At 46.3% G+C, this 14,534-nt stretch overlaps 1 protein-coding gene across 1 annotated transcript in view; it reads left to right on the plus strand.

Moving 5' to 3' along the window:
- Positions 1 to 14,534, plus strand: part of myo6a (myosin VIa) — a 188,705-nt gene that overhangs the window by 33,321 nt on the left and 140,850 nt on the right. Inside the window, exons 2-3 of the mRNA XM_083642594.1 lie at positions 5,771 to 5,905; positions 13,158 to 13,227. Of these exons, the coding sequence (XP_083498720.1) occupies positions 5,789 to 5,905; positions 13,158 to 13,227 (187 nt within the window). The 5' untranslated portion in view covers positions 5,771 to 5,788. The remainder of the gene's footprint in view (positions 1 to 5,770; positions 5,906 to 13,157; positions 13,228 to 14,534) is intronic.

Here is a 14,534-nt window from a genome sequence, read left to right on the forward strand (position 1 = left end):
AAGGATACATGAATAGGAAACATTGTTACTAATGAACACTTGTTTGAACCTTTATTTACACAGGTGGAGTGTCACTGAGAGCAGTGCTCTCTGTTTCAGGAGCGCCCTGTTCACATTCACACACACATTCACACCTGGAAGCTGACCAGTACAACCACAGTCTGATCTGCTGACCACTGAGCAGCTCCACTGGAGCGGTTGGGGATAAGGGCCTTGCTCAAGGGCACCTCAGTGGTGGTAATGAGGGAGGGGCAAGTGCTGCTTTTTCACTTTCCCCACCCAGATTGATCCTGCCGGTCCCGGGGATTGAACCGACGACCTTCCGGTCACAAGCTCTCTTCTCTAACCTCTCTAGGACACCACTGCCCCTGGTTTGTGCTCGGCTTGAACCTACGACCATGATCTAGTTACAGAGGACGGGCTCTCTGTAGCCACCACGCCACCCAATGAAATCAAAGAGGCGATTGTACTTTATATTGAGACGTTTACGGTTACATTTTAAAACCTAACTGAATTGAGCAGTCTGGCACGTGGCCGTCAGCAGTGGAGAGCGCCGGATTGTTTGGCCGGTTATTTTAAAAATGAATCAAAGTCCTCATTCAAAAAGTCTGTGCTGTTATTGAGTTTGCAGTTTGAGGGCGAGCCAAGATGTGAAGAGGGAGCTGGATGCTGTCTTCCACACACACACACACAGACACACACACACACACACACACACACAGACACACACACACACACGCGCGCGCGCGCGCGCGCACACACACACACACAGACGCACGCGCACGCACGCACACACACACACACACACACACACACACACAGACACAGACACAGCTGTCGGCATGATGGGAAGTGTGAGGCAGAACTGGCTCTTTATTGGCAGCTGATGAGCTCAAGTGAGCTCATTCATGCTAATAGGGTCAGTCTGCTCTTCACTGCTGTTACATTTGGCTGTGGCAGGAAGCTGAGTGACTTAACGCTTTGGAAACTGTGTGACAGAGATGACGTCAGAAGAGAGACAGAAAAAAGTGTCTCGTCTGTCGTCTCGCCACTTTCCCCGGGTGTCGTCGCCTACCTGGAGGATTTTTGTTACGTCGCGGATGCTGTCGTATTTTGTGGCACACTGTGATTGGCTAGAGCAGTGGTGCCCAACCAGTCGATCGCGGTCTACTGGTCGATCGCAGACTCACCCCAGGTCGATCGCGTCAAAAATTGATTATTAAAATAAATAAAAAAATAAATAATAATAATAATCAAATAAAGTTTATTTTAATTATGGATCATAATACAATGCAATTCCAAATGCACTTTTATTTTAAAAGTAGCCACGCAGTGAGAAAAAAGAAAGTGAGAAAAAATAAATCATGTATTGGGGGAAAAAAAGTGATGCATCGATTTAAGATGCATCGAGATACATCGATAATCGTAATCGAATTGAATCGTAGCCCTCTGAATCATAATCGAATCGAATCATGAGGCCAGTGAAGATTCACAGCCCTAATGTCAAGTGGTTGTGGGACAACGAGAAAGTGTTGTGAGGTTAGTTACTGCAGGCTGGAAACGATGTGTGTGCGTTTGCGATGTTGAAACTGGACTGGTAGATCTCGGGAGGCTGGCTACTTGAAAAGTAGATCTTGGGTCAAAAAAGGTTGGGCACCCCTGGGCTAGAGCAAGGCTTCCCCAAACTTTTCAGCCCCCCGACCCCCAAAATGACGGTGCCACCACGCCAGAGGCAGGGAGAATCCATCCTGTTTGTGACAGTTTGACAGGACGTTTTTGTCTTAGGGCTGACGGCTTTTTGTGTTGCTGTTGAGTAAGTGATTCCCAAAGAGTGAGCTGAGTGACGTGGTAACAGAGCAGTGGAGACCCTCTCTGCTCTGTGCTGGCCTGCAGGCAGACACTGGAGGCCCAGCCAGACTGCATACTCTGCCAGCTGGAAAGCACAGAAAGCATAAGGAGCCGTAGAGTGTGGTTACATCATGCATTCATATTCTGCATTGTAATGTAAATGCTACATCTAGTCTGTCTACTATTGTCAGAATAGGTTTGAATAAGTTCAAAAGATAAGTTCACCCATGAATGAAAATTCTGTTTTTTTTTTAGTCCACAAAACAATCATGAAGTTTCACAGCAAAACACCGTTGCAGAACTCTCGTAAACAATTGAAGTGGATGTGCGGCGACCAACTTTCAAACTGCTCACCTGACATAATCCAAGTCTCCACCAGCCCTGAGAGGCCAAGTTGACTTGAAAAGACATGACTTGTCACATGTTTTTAGCGGAGATCTTCACTGTAGCAGGCTGCACCTCACATTCTTCCACCTTCTCAGAGAACCTGGCTGCAGTGAAGATTTCAGCTAAAGAGACGGTGTAAAATGACGTCTTTTCAAGTCAATTTGGTATCTCGGGGCTTGTGGAGACTTGGATTATGCCAGATGAGCAGTATATGGAAGCCCCCCCCCCCTTTTTAACGTTTGAAAGTTGGTCACTATTAAAGGCCGGCTTTACCGTGGGGAATATGAATATATATTAAATCTCACGCCCCTAAGGTTTTCGAATCCGTTGAAATTTTTGAAATTGGTTGTTTCCCGCCAGAGATATCACCAGAAATCCACTCTGTGTGGAGGGGGGGGGGGGGGTGGTGGAGGGGAGGGGCGGGTGCGGGGACCCGAAATACTACATTTCCCACAATGCACTGGGCTCGCGTGGCCTTCGTTTTCATGCCCACCCCTCAGGCATTTGGCTGATATCAAACTCCAGTAGGTGGCGGTAATGCACATATATGTTTGCCAACCGCCATAAAACTCAAAGAAGAAGAAGAAGAAGAAGGCTTCGACAATAAAAGATACAAAGAAGAAGAAATAAATCGAAAATAAAATTGCCTCCAAATTGCACCAAATGTAAACGGTAGTATATATGTCGGGAGATGTCTTCATAATTTTTTTTTCATGCATTTTAAGGCATTTTCGTAGGAGTTACGCGCATCTGATGTTGTAACTATTTTCTGTAAAAATGTGTAAAAATGGGTACATTGCTCAGCGTTGATTTCGTTACTTCAACTCACCTACTACTAGATGTAAAATTTGACGAGCTTTCCAATGCCGCCAGTCCCGTGTCTTTTGGTGCTTCCGTTCCAGAGATATGGTCTCTTGGCAAGGAGCTATGGAAAGCTAACCTAGCTACAGTATGCTATGCGGGTGAACAAGATGGCTGCCTTTTGCTTTTCGTCGAGAGCTCTGAAGGGGCGTGGAGGACCTCTAGAGGCGGGACCATGGCTCACAAGACTTGTAGTTCATAGGCGCTCGAGTTCCGCAAGCGGGGAGGGAAGCCGGGTGACGCGTAACGCGTCATCCCGGCTTCCCTAAAAATGTGAGAGATGCCTGATAGGTCAGGCAGTGAAGCTCCAATTTCAAAATATTTCAACGGATTCTAAAACCTTAGGGGCGTGAGATTGATATATATTCATATTCCCCACGGTAAAGCCGTCCTTTAAAGTGCGTGATCATCTTCGTGTGTGGTCAAAGAGGGTCACAGCATCTTTGTCTTCTACCATTGATGTAATGCTAATACTTGCACTAAGACAGATTCCTCGTTTGTAATCTGATTACTTACTCTGGCTATGAAAGTGAATCTTGAAGAGATATGAGTCAGATGTGAGGAATAGCTTTGGTAAATCAGTGCGGTGCAAAGAGCAGACGGACAAAAACACAACAAAGAGTCAAGTGGCATCCAGGTCAATATTCAGAGAATAGGCACAGCATCCAAGCAGTAGAATTAGCAGTTAAAATCAATAGCACTATCAAATATGAATGTAGATATGAAAATATGGAGGAATACAGTGTTAGCCCAAGGCAACTGATCCTGACTCCTGAATAATAAATCATCTATGAGCTGCTGGAATATATTTAGCAGTTTGGAAGGAAAGCCCTCACCGTGTGTGTGTGTGTGTGTGTGTGTGTGTGTGTGTGTGTGTGTGTGTGTCTTTGTGCGTGTGCGTGTGTGTGTGTGTGTGTGTGTGCGCGCGCGTGCGTGCGTGCGTGTGTGTGTATGTAAACACACCGCCGGCTGAGGTAGTTTTTCCCGTTTCCTCAGTCACCCATGCTGCTGGCTTGAGGTCTGCATGTTCCTCTGCACCTGCAAACCACACAGGTGGAGAGGAACTAACTGCTGCCGCTTCTAGACTAACTACACTCAAAAGCCTTTCTTTTACTTATCCTTCAGTAACTATCCTAGAAGTATATACATTTGAATACTTTGAGTACAGTACCCCTTAACCTTTACTCGAGTAACTTGGATTTTTTTTTGTAAAGTGTGAGTACTGAGTATAATAGTACTGTGTAGATGACATTTAGAGTATACGATGTTTTGTTGGTAGAAGCTAAAACGCAAAGATGACCAAATCTTGGGCTTATATTGATCAACTCATATAAGCCCAAAAGCCGATAGATTTTGAAAAATATTTTTTAGCAAGCTCTTCTTTTTCTCCTACCCTTACTAATCAAGCTTTTCTTAACAAATGGACAAATTACTGAGTCCCAGCAGACTCATTTCATTTAATTTAGTAATGGTTTCACACCGCCTTGAGGTAACGTTATCTTTAATAGCTTCACTTGTCCCAGAGGGACTGGGTCATTCTATCACGGCCTCACTGCAGGCACAGGATCAGCTGTTAGGCTGACTCAATAACAACATAATTGGGTCTTTTGGCCGCCACAAAGCCCTGGAGAGCTTGGTAAACATGTGAGTCCATACACTGCATGCAGGCCTAGTCCAGTCCACAGAGGATTACGCCTATTCCTGGATTTCCAGAACTCCTAAGCTAAACTAAAGGGACAACATTCAATTTGTCAGATTGGGAAACAAGCTTGGAACTATTACAGAAAACAATTAAGGGCCACACATAAAACCTTCACAGCTCTTGCAATTAAATTGTTGACTACAGAAAGTAATGAAAGGCGCTGGAGAAATGTGGTGTGGGTTTTCATTTGAAGGAGTTTGCAAACTTTTATGCAAATAAAATAAGAGAATATGGCCAGAAATACTGCCTCAAACGCCTTTGAGATCAAATACAATTAAGGTTTTTGTCAGTGACCGCATTAGCACGTTAGCACGGCACGTTACACCCCGAAGACAACAGCCTGGTAACTGTCCCCATGTTCGTTACAGCCTGGTAACTGTCCCCCATGTTCGTTACAGCCTGGTAACTGTCCCCCATGTTCGTTACAGCCTGGTAACTGTCCCCCATGTTCGTTACAGCCTGGTAACTGTCCCCCATGTTCGTTACAGCCTGGTAACTGTCCCCCATGTTCGTTACAGCCTGGTAACTGTCCCCCATGTTCGTTACAGCCTGGTAACTGTCCCCCATGTTCGTTACAGCCTGGTAACTGTCCCCCATGTTCGTTACAGCCTGGTAACTGTCCCCCATGTTCGTTACAGCCTGGTAACTGTCCCTCATGTTCGTTACAGCCTGGTAACTGTCCCCATGTACGTTACAGCCTGGTAACTGTCCCCATGTCTGTTACAGCCTGGTAACTGTCCCCCATGTTCGTTACAGCCTGGTAACTGTCCCCATGTCTGTTACAGCCTGGTAACTGTCCCCATGTTCTTTACAGCCTGGTAACTGTCCCCATGTCTGTTACAGCCTGGTAACTGTCCCCCATGTTCGTTACAGCCTGGTAACTGTCCCCATGTCTGTTACAGCCTGGTAACTGTCCCCCATGTTCGTTACAGCCTGGTAACTGTCCCCATGCGGATGTGTTGTGTTTTCCAGAGTCTTCCGAGCGGTGCGATGGAGGATGGGAAGCCGGTGTGGGCGCCCCACCCAACGGACGGGTTCCAGCTGGGAACCATAGTGGACATCGGGGCCGACAGCCTGACCATCGAGCCTCTGAAACAGAGGGGAAAGGTGAGGGAAACCCAACCGCTGCACAAGACTCTGGCCTATCAGACGGGGCCTTTCCTGCTCTGTCCAGTCAAAGCTCTTCTTACTGTACCTAACTCTCCTTTTTTTTACATTAATGGTTGAATGTGTCTCATGTGTAAGAGGCCACAGGAAGTAATAAAACATCATCCATTCCAGTGTTTCCCCTAGCATTCTACAACGACGCCCCCGCCAGGCCAGATTTTTTATTATTATTTAAAAAAAAAATAGATTTTTGTTCCTGCTGAAAATTTCAATAGACCTTTATGGCATATTATTACAATACAGCAATACTGGTGTTGACAGTAATAGGAGATGCCAAATCATTCAAAACGATAAGCATTTTGCTTTTAGGAGCATTGTGCCAGCGTGCGGCGCTGTTCCAAAACATGTGTCATTGCCTGGGAAACGCACATCCCATAATACAACTGTTCGCATCGCATCCCATAATAGTATGATGATACTTGGGATGCCATTGCGAACATAGATAGCTAAAAGTTTAGCGTCGCCAGCGAGGGCCCCCACCGTTGCGGTCGGGGTACGTTAAACACTGCATTCATGCCCCTCCAGATGCTGCAGCTGGCTGGCAGCATGCTTAATGTACCGTCACCTTGCAGAGTGCACCTGTGGTACCTGAAGTCAAGTGGCTGTTAGAGCAAAGCAAATAGCCTCTCCTCCACATTTACCCCCATTCTCCTCTCCTCTCTAATTCACTTTTGGGCTGGCTGATGTGCCATATCACTCTCAGTCAAGCTCTTAACGCTGCTCCCATGTCTGGTCTCCGTGGTAACCCCTCCTACGCTTCCTGTCCGTCTCAGGTAATCTCCCCCCCCGGAAGGCCTCGGTAACTGATGGTTCCCCTTCAAACAGTCTGCCGGCTAATTCTGTTTACATTTTGCCTATAAAACACATGGCTATGTCACTCTTTAATGGGGACAAAGCTCTCAGGACAGTCTGTGTGTTTGCACTTGTCTTGCATCTATACATGAGTCCTGCAGCTGCAGGCCGTTCCTTCTGCAATTTCATGCAGTAAAAAATCCATTTGGAGATCAATCAATCAATCAATCAATCAATTTTCACTCACAAGTCCATGTCATTAATGTCAAGTCTCAAGTGTAAATGTAGAATAGCAAGGCAAGTCAGAACAAATCAAGAGTCCAGTTCCAGTATCAATTCAATTCCTAGATAAATAACTAAATATAACTAAACTAAATATCTAGGACTTTTCAATGCAATATGGTTTTAATAGGATACAAACTTCATAAGAGCATCATGAGTTTCATTTCTATAATCAGTCTCAACTTCAATAGATTCAATCATTCCATACAAATTCAGAAAACAATTTAAATTCAGTCGTCTGCTGGAACAAATCTCATCACTTTCAATCAAAGTCATTTACACAAACACAAGATGTCAAGACTTTAGAAACCTTTTCAAGTCATCAAACCCAAGTCAAGTCTCAAGTCTTCTCTTCATGCATCAAGTCAAGTCTCAAGTCTTCTCTTCATGCATCAAGTCAAGTCTCAAGTCTTCTCTTCAGGCATCAAGTCAAGTCTCAAGTCTTCTCTTCATGCATCAAGTCAAGTCTCAAGTCTTCTCTTCATGCATCAAGTCAAGTCTCAAGTCTTCTCTTCATGCATCAAGTCAAGTCTCAAGCAATTAAAACTATTGACTCAAGTCCGAGTCAGGTGACTCGAGTCCCCCCTCTGGTCAAAGTAAATCAGTGCATTCTAAAACAAAGAGCTGCTTTCAAACCGCTTTGCTTTGTGTCATGTGAGAGGGGAAGACAACACAATGTACACACATCTAGCTGCAGTGTGGACGCGGCCTGAGTAATGCACGGACACATCCACCCGTCAGATCTCTGCTTGGCTTCAGCTTCCAGGCCGGGCGGGGCCGGGTCGGAGGGCTGTGACACTGAGTCTGAGGCAGGACAATGTGCGGCCTGTCCCACCACAGCCAGTGTGTGCCAGTGTCTGACGGCGTGTTCGCTAACTGGAAAACCTCCTCGGGGCACACGTCAAAGAGACAGAGAGGGGGAGGGGCCGCACAGTGCATGATACCATGTCATCCTGTCCGCCACAATGGCCGACTGTGTGGGTGACGCACTTCAAACGGCGTCCACGCGGGGTTTGGTTTTAAATTAGGGCAGGCGAGAGCAGGGCTATGCTGTCATCTTTGGCCTCCTGCCGACCAGTACGAATTGCAACATCAACAGGTCTCTGGTACTGGTACTACAACATCAACAGGTCTCTGGTACTGGTACTACAACATCAACATGTCTCTGGTACTGGTACAACAACATCAACAGGTCTCTGGTACTGGTACTACAACATCAACAGGTCTCTGGTACTGGTACTACAACATCAACATGTCTCTGGTACTGGTACTACAACATCAACAGCTCTCTGGTACTGGTACAACAACATCAACAGGTCTCTGGTACTGGTACTACAACATCAACAGGTATCTGGTACTGATACTACAACATCAACAGGTCTCTGGTACTGGTACTACAACATCAACATGTCGCTGGTACTGATACTATGGACCAGAGGTGAGTTTGGAAATCTAGAAATCTCAGCAGCCGGCCAAGTTTCCTCCTGCCAAGAGTCTTAACTGGAAGCGGGATGGATTTAGAAAGCACCCACAATACTACCAATAATCCAGCACAAGTAGCACGTAAGCAGGCTTGAAAGGGATTGCAGAGTCATGGAAACATCTTAATGGGAGTAATGTCTTACTGGTATATATATATATACCAGTAAGTATATACCACTATATATATATATATATATATATATAGAGCATATATATTACAGCCATTTTGTGCTATGGGGCAGAAGTTATTGTCCCTTTAAAGGGCTAGATTATTTGAGCTGGGGTTGTATGAGGTACTTAACTGAGGGCGTGCCGACCGCCATCTTCTGTAGGTACTGTAATACACTGACGATCGATAAGTACCTCACACATCTTCTGTAGGTACTGTAATACACTGACGATCGATAAGTACCTCACACATCTTCTGTAGGTACTGTAATACACTGACGATCGATAAGTACCTCACACATCTTCTGTAGGTACTGTAATACACTGACGATCGATAAGTACCTCACACATCTTCTGTAGGTACTGTAATACACTGACGATCGATAAGTACCTCACACATCTTCTGTAGGTACTGTAATACACTGACGATCGATAAGTACCTCACACATCTTCTGTAGGTACTGTAATACACTGACGATCGATAAGTACCTCACACATCTTCTGTAGGTACTGTAATACACTGACGATCGATAAGTACCTCACACATCTTCTGTAGGTACTGTAATACACTGACGATCGATAAGTACCTCACACATCTTCTGTAGGTACTGTAATACACTGACGATCGATAAGTACCTCACACATCTTCTGTAGGTACTGTAATACACTGACGATCGATAAGTACCTCACACATCTTCTGTAGGTACTGTAATACACTGACGATCGATAAGTACCTCACACATCTTCTGTAGGTACTGTAATACACTGACGATCGATAAGTACCTCACACATCCCCACTTCAAATAATTTGAACTATCTCTTTAAGACTTTGTGTCTTTGAGACTGTATGTGTGCATGGAGCCAGAGGGTCAGAGTGATTCAGGTTTAGGGCTTCAGGATTTTGCAAAAAGGCACTTTGACCGACTGACTGGAACCCATCAGCTGTTCCAGAGCCTCTGCTTCCAGGCCGTGTCTCTCTGCCCCCTGCCTGGCTGCACTCTGCCTGCTTCCAGGCCGTGTCTCTCTGCCCCCTGCCTGGCTGCACTCTGCCTGCTTCCAGGCCGTGTCTCTCTGCCCCCTGCCTGGCTGCACTCTGCCTGCTTCCAGGCCGTGTCTCTCTGCCCCCTGCCTGGCTGCACTCTGCCTGCTTCCAGGCCGTGTCTCTCTGCCCCCTGCCTGGCTGCACTCTGCCTGCTTCCAGGCCGTGTCTCTCTGCCCCCTGCCTGGCTGCACTCTGCCTGCTTCCAGCCCGTGTCTCTCTACCCCCTGCCTGGCTGCACTCTGCCTGATTCCAGGCTGGTCTCTGCCCCCTGCCTGGCTGCACTCTGCCTGCTTCCAGGCCGTGTCTCTCTACCCCCTGCCTGGCTGCACTCTGCCTGCTTCCAGGCTGGTCTCTGCCCCCTGTCTGGCTGCACTCTGCCTGCTTCCAGGCCGTGTCTCTCTACCCCCTGCCTGGCTGCACTCTGCCTGCTTCCAGGCTGGTCTCTGCCCCCTGTCTGGCTGCACTCTGCCTGCTTCCAGGCCGTGTCTCTCTACCCCCTGCCTGGCTGCACTCTGCCTGCTTCCAGGCTGGTCTCTGCCCCCTGTCTGGCTGCACTCTGCCTGCTTCCAGGCTGGTCTCTGCCCCCTGCCTGGCTGCACTCTGCCTGCTTCCAGGCCGTGTCTCTCTACCCCCTGTCTGGCTGCACTCTGCCTGCTTCCAGGCTGGTCTCTGCCCCCTGCCTGGCTGCACTCTGCCTGCTTCCAGGCCGTGTCTCTCTACCCCCTGCCTGGCTGCACTCTGCCTGCTTCCAGGCTGGTCTCTGCCCCCTGTCTGGCTGCGCTCTGCCTGCTTCCAGGCTGGTCTCTGCCCCCTGCCTGGCTGCACTCTGCCTGGGAGTTTGGCTTCTCACCAGATTAGCGGCTTTGCGTCACCTCCACCTCCTCCTCTTTCTCCATCCTCCCCCCTCTGGTCGTTCTCCTCGGGCAGCTCGGGCTGCTGTGGAATCCGGCCAGTTGGGCTCAGGGAATGTGGAACATGCGGCGGCCTCTGGAAAGAATGAATCGAGCGTAACGTCACTCGGCACCGCGGGCCTCAGCTCAGCACCGCGGGCCTCAGCGTATTAAAGGCCAGCAGGACCTTTTTAATTGGCTGGATTAAATGGCTGGGCTGGCTGGAGAGGAGGGACCCTGCGGGAGCTGGCTGTGATTGGGCCGTAGATCACAGCGTCCTGCGGGAGCTGGCTGTGATTGGGCCATAGATCACAGCGTTCTCACAGAACCTCTGCAGTATTAGCTTGACATGGTGAGTTTGCGTGGGCAGCTACAGTAACAGCCTGGCAGCTTTTAGGCTGTTCACATTGAGGTAAAGTGAAGGTAAAAGACAGAGCAGAGCACAGTCAAGCAGAGGAGAGAGCCTGAACCTTTGGCATCTCCGAGGAGCCGTTTTTGCATCCAAGTCCAGCAACATCTGTGTTTTGAACATGATGGAAGGGGGTCAAACTTCCTGTTACAGCAGCTTTGAAAACAATTTGTTAAAGAGTGATACAGGTTGTGATTTCACCAAACGATGCAGAAGTTGCAGAAGTCAACTCATCTTTAATTCTGGTTCTTGTTTTGTGAAATCTGGACCTACACTAAATAGCTTTCTGGTGTCACTTCAAAACAGTTTCAAGAGCTGTTTGTGAAACACTGCAACCACGATGGCGTGCTGCTGAATGTACATCCATTGTGCTAGTAGATTGACAAAAAAAGGGGGCAAAATCGGCCAACTTAAGTTAAGTTATCCTTTATTTCTCCCCATGAGAAATTCATCCTCTGCATTTGACCCATCCTCTACTAGGAACCTTCCTAGAACTAGGAGCAGTGGGCAGCCACAGTGCAGCGCCCGGGGACCAACTCCAGTTCTTTTGCCAGTGCCTTGGTCAGGGTCACTGACAGGAGTATTAACCCTAACATACATGTCTTTGATGGTGGGATGGTGGGAGGAGACCGGAGCACCTGGAGGAAACCCACACGAACACGGGGAGAACATATAGACTCCACACAGAAAGGACCTGGGACGGACCGGGGTTCGAACCCGGGACCTTCTTGCTGTGAGGCAACAGCGCTAACCACTGAGCCACCGTGTTGTCTTACCAGTAGTTGTAGTTGCGTGGTCTCTTTTGTGGGTCCAATGCACATTGCACACTCGTTTGGAGGCGAGATAGTTTAAGAAAAGAAAGATACCGACCCGATGCGTTTCAGCCAAGTGGCCTTCGTCAGGGCAGAGTAGGATTGCACAGGTGTGCTGGACAACACCTGTGCAATCCTACTCTGCCCTGACCAGAGACCACGCAACCACAAGCAGGTTGGCCTCTTCTGACCCCTTTTTAGCTGTTTCTTTGTTGGTTTGTTTGTGTTGACGTTGAACTTGGCCTCCTCCTCCACAACCTCTGCCAAACGCCTGCCTGGGTATATTTAGCAGAGCGCTCACTTCCTGTGTGTGTGTGTGTGTGTGTGTGTGTGTGTGTGCGCGCGCGCGCTCGTGCGTGTCTGTGTGTGTGTTGTGCGTTACGTGAGTGTGTGTGTTTGTTGTGCGTTACGTGAGTGTGTGTGTTGTGCATTACGTGAGTGTGTGTGTGATGTGCGTTACGTGATGGCGGTTGTTAATAATGCAGTGGCCACAGTCCTCTCTGTTCTGGAGGTGTTGACTGGCGTCTGACACGCACATGCACAGACGCACGCACACACACACACACACACACACTTACGCACGCGCGCACACACACACACACACACACACACACACACACACACACACACACACACACACAGACACACACACACACACTCTGATCCTGTTACCTGCCTCCAAATAATTAATCGAGCCTCAAGTTGATAAAACAAAAGACAGAGGCTTGAATAGTATTAAATCAGTCAGAGGACAGAAATAGCTTTTCAAAAGAAAGGAAAGGAATGACTCAGACACTCCAGCATCTTTAGTTTCAGGTGATTTTTCTTTTGTACAAACCAAGTGATAAAACCTAGAAATAATATGAATAAATGTATAATACACCAGGAAATAGTTGCTACGTCAGATTTTGACACCCCCACCCCCCCCCCCCCCCACCCTCGTCTTTTTCACAGCCTAATGATACAACTTACTATGATGATTCTACCCATGAAGCTCTTGAAGATATAATTTATGTCAAAAAAGTTGGATAAGCTCTATTCTGCTTAGTTACAGTAACAAAAGAACACTTTACAGACCGGATTTTGGACATTTTGAATCATGAACATGAAGTGGTGACTTGGTTTCCTGAAATGGAGTGTAACTAAACGTAATATTTGACTCACCTGTGTTCTTTGAGCTGCGATTGTCATTCAATACAAAGAGCCGTCATGGAGAACAGTGATGTAAAATATGAACGTTTCTGCTTGTACTGTATTTTTCCTCCACTAAGCTTTAACGTTCATGCATCGTCTTCTTGTTTGTCTTTTCTCACAGGCCTTCACGGCGGCCATCAACCAAGTCTTCCCTGCTGAGGACGACATCAACAAACATGTGGAGGACAATTGTGAGTTTGTCTTTAAATTAGAGCTGCCGAAAATAATCGATTCAGAGATGCATCGCGATGCTTAATAGGACGATTCTGAATCGATTAACAAATATCAAAAATCGATTATTTAAATTGATTTTTTATTTTTTATTTTTTATAATCAAATAAAATAGAATGTACCGTAAGTACATGCAGTTGTTTATTTTAATTATGGATCATAATACAATGCAATTCCAAATGCACTTTTATTTTAAAAGTAGCCACACAGTGAGAAAAAAGAAAGTGAGAAAAAATAAATCATGTATTGCGGAAAAAGTGATGCATCGATTTAAGATGCATCGTATAATCGAATCGAATCGAATCGTAGACTTGTATAATCGAATCGTATCGAATCGTGAGATCAGTGAAGATGCACAGCTCTACTTTAAATACATGTCCACTCTTCCTTCATACTGTACATACCTGGGGTGGAACTGATGTCCCCTTTTTACTGGATTACCTAAAACGTCTCATAGAAAACTCCAGCTCGTTCAGAATGCTGCGGCCAGAGTCTTCACCAAAACAAGGAAAATGGATCACGTTCCCCCACTGCTTAAGGCACTGCACTACCTGTGTCTTTTAGAATGGATTTTAAAGAGATGTTCTGTCATTTTATGCTCCAGTCCAGTCAGATCTCTGAAGTCCTACTCCACCGCTATTCATCTTAAATGTTCCTTATGTTTAGGGGTGGGAATCGCTGAGTAGCTCACGATACGATATCGTCACGATACTTGGCCCTCGATAACGATATATCACGATACTGCGATACTGCGATATATTGGAAGACGATACATCACGATACCTGTGTAACAAGTGAAAAAAATACCTCTGAAGGCAAAAAATCATGTATTATGCATTTATTAGCAGAATTGACATGAACTCTCTGAGTTCACTCACTCACTCATACCATTTTCGATACCACGGAGGAAAAGTTACACATTAAGTCTTTTTATTATTACTATTAAAACAAGAAAACCTATATAACCTACCTACCTACCTATATAATTTCTAAAAGTAGATATTAATGATCAAACATTTCCATTCATGTAGCCTACAGTAGTTATGTTTTTGTTTCAACTACAAACATAAATAAAGTCAACTTGAAACTATGTTTCAACTACCACACACAGCATAATATTTTAGCCTGTTTATTAAAAAAAAAAAAAAAAAAAAAAAAAAAAAAAATTAATTAATAAACATATCGATACTTGGCGCCAGTGTATCGATAACGTATCGCGGGTGGAAATATCGCGATAACGTGGGTATCGATATTTTGTCCCACCCCT

Source organism: Poromitra crassiceps (genome assembly GCF_964638095.1).
Source record: "Poromitra crassiceps genome assembly, chromosome: 9".
Lineage (NCBI taxonomy): Eukaryota > Metazoa > Chordata > Actinopteri > Beryciformes > Melamphaidae > Poromitra > Poromitra crassiceps.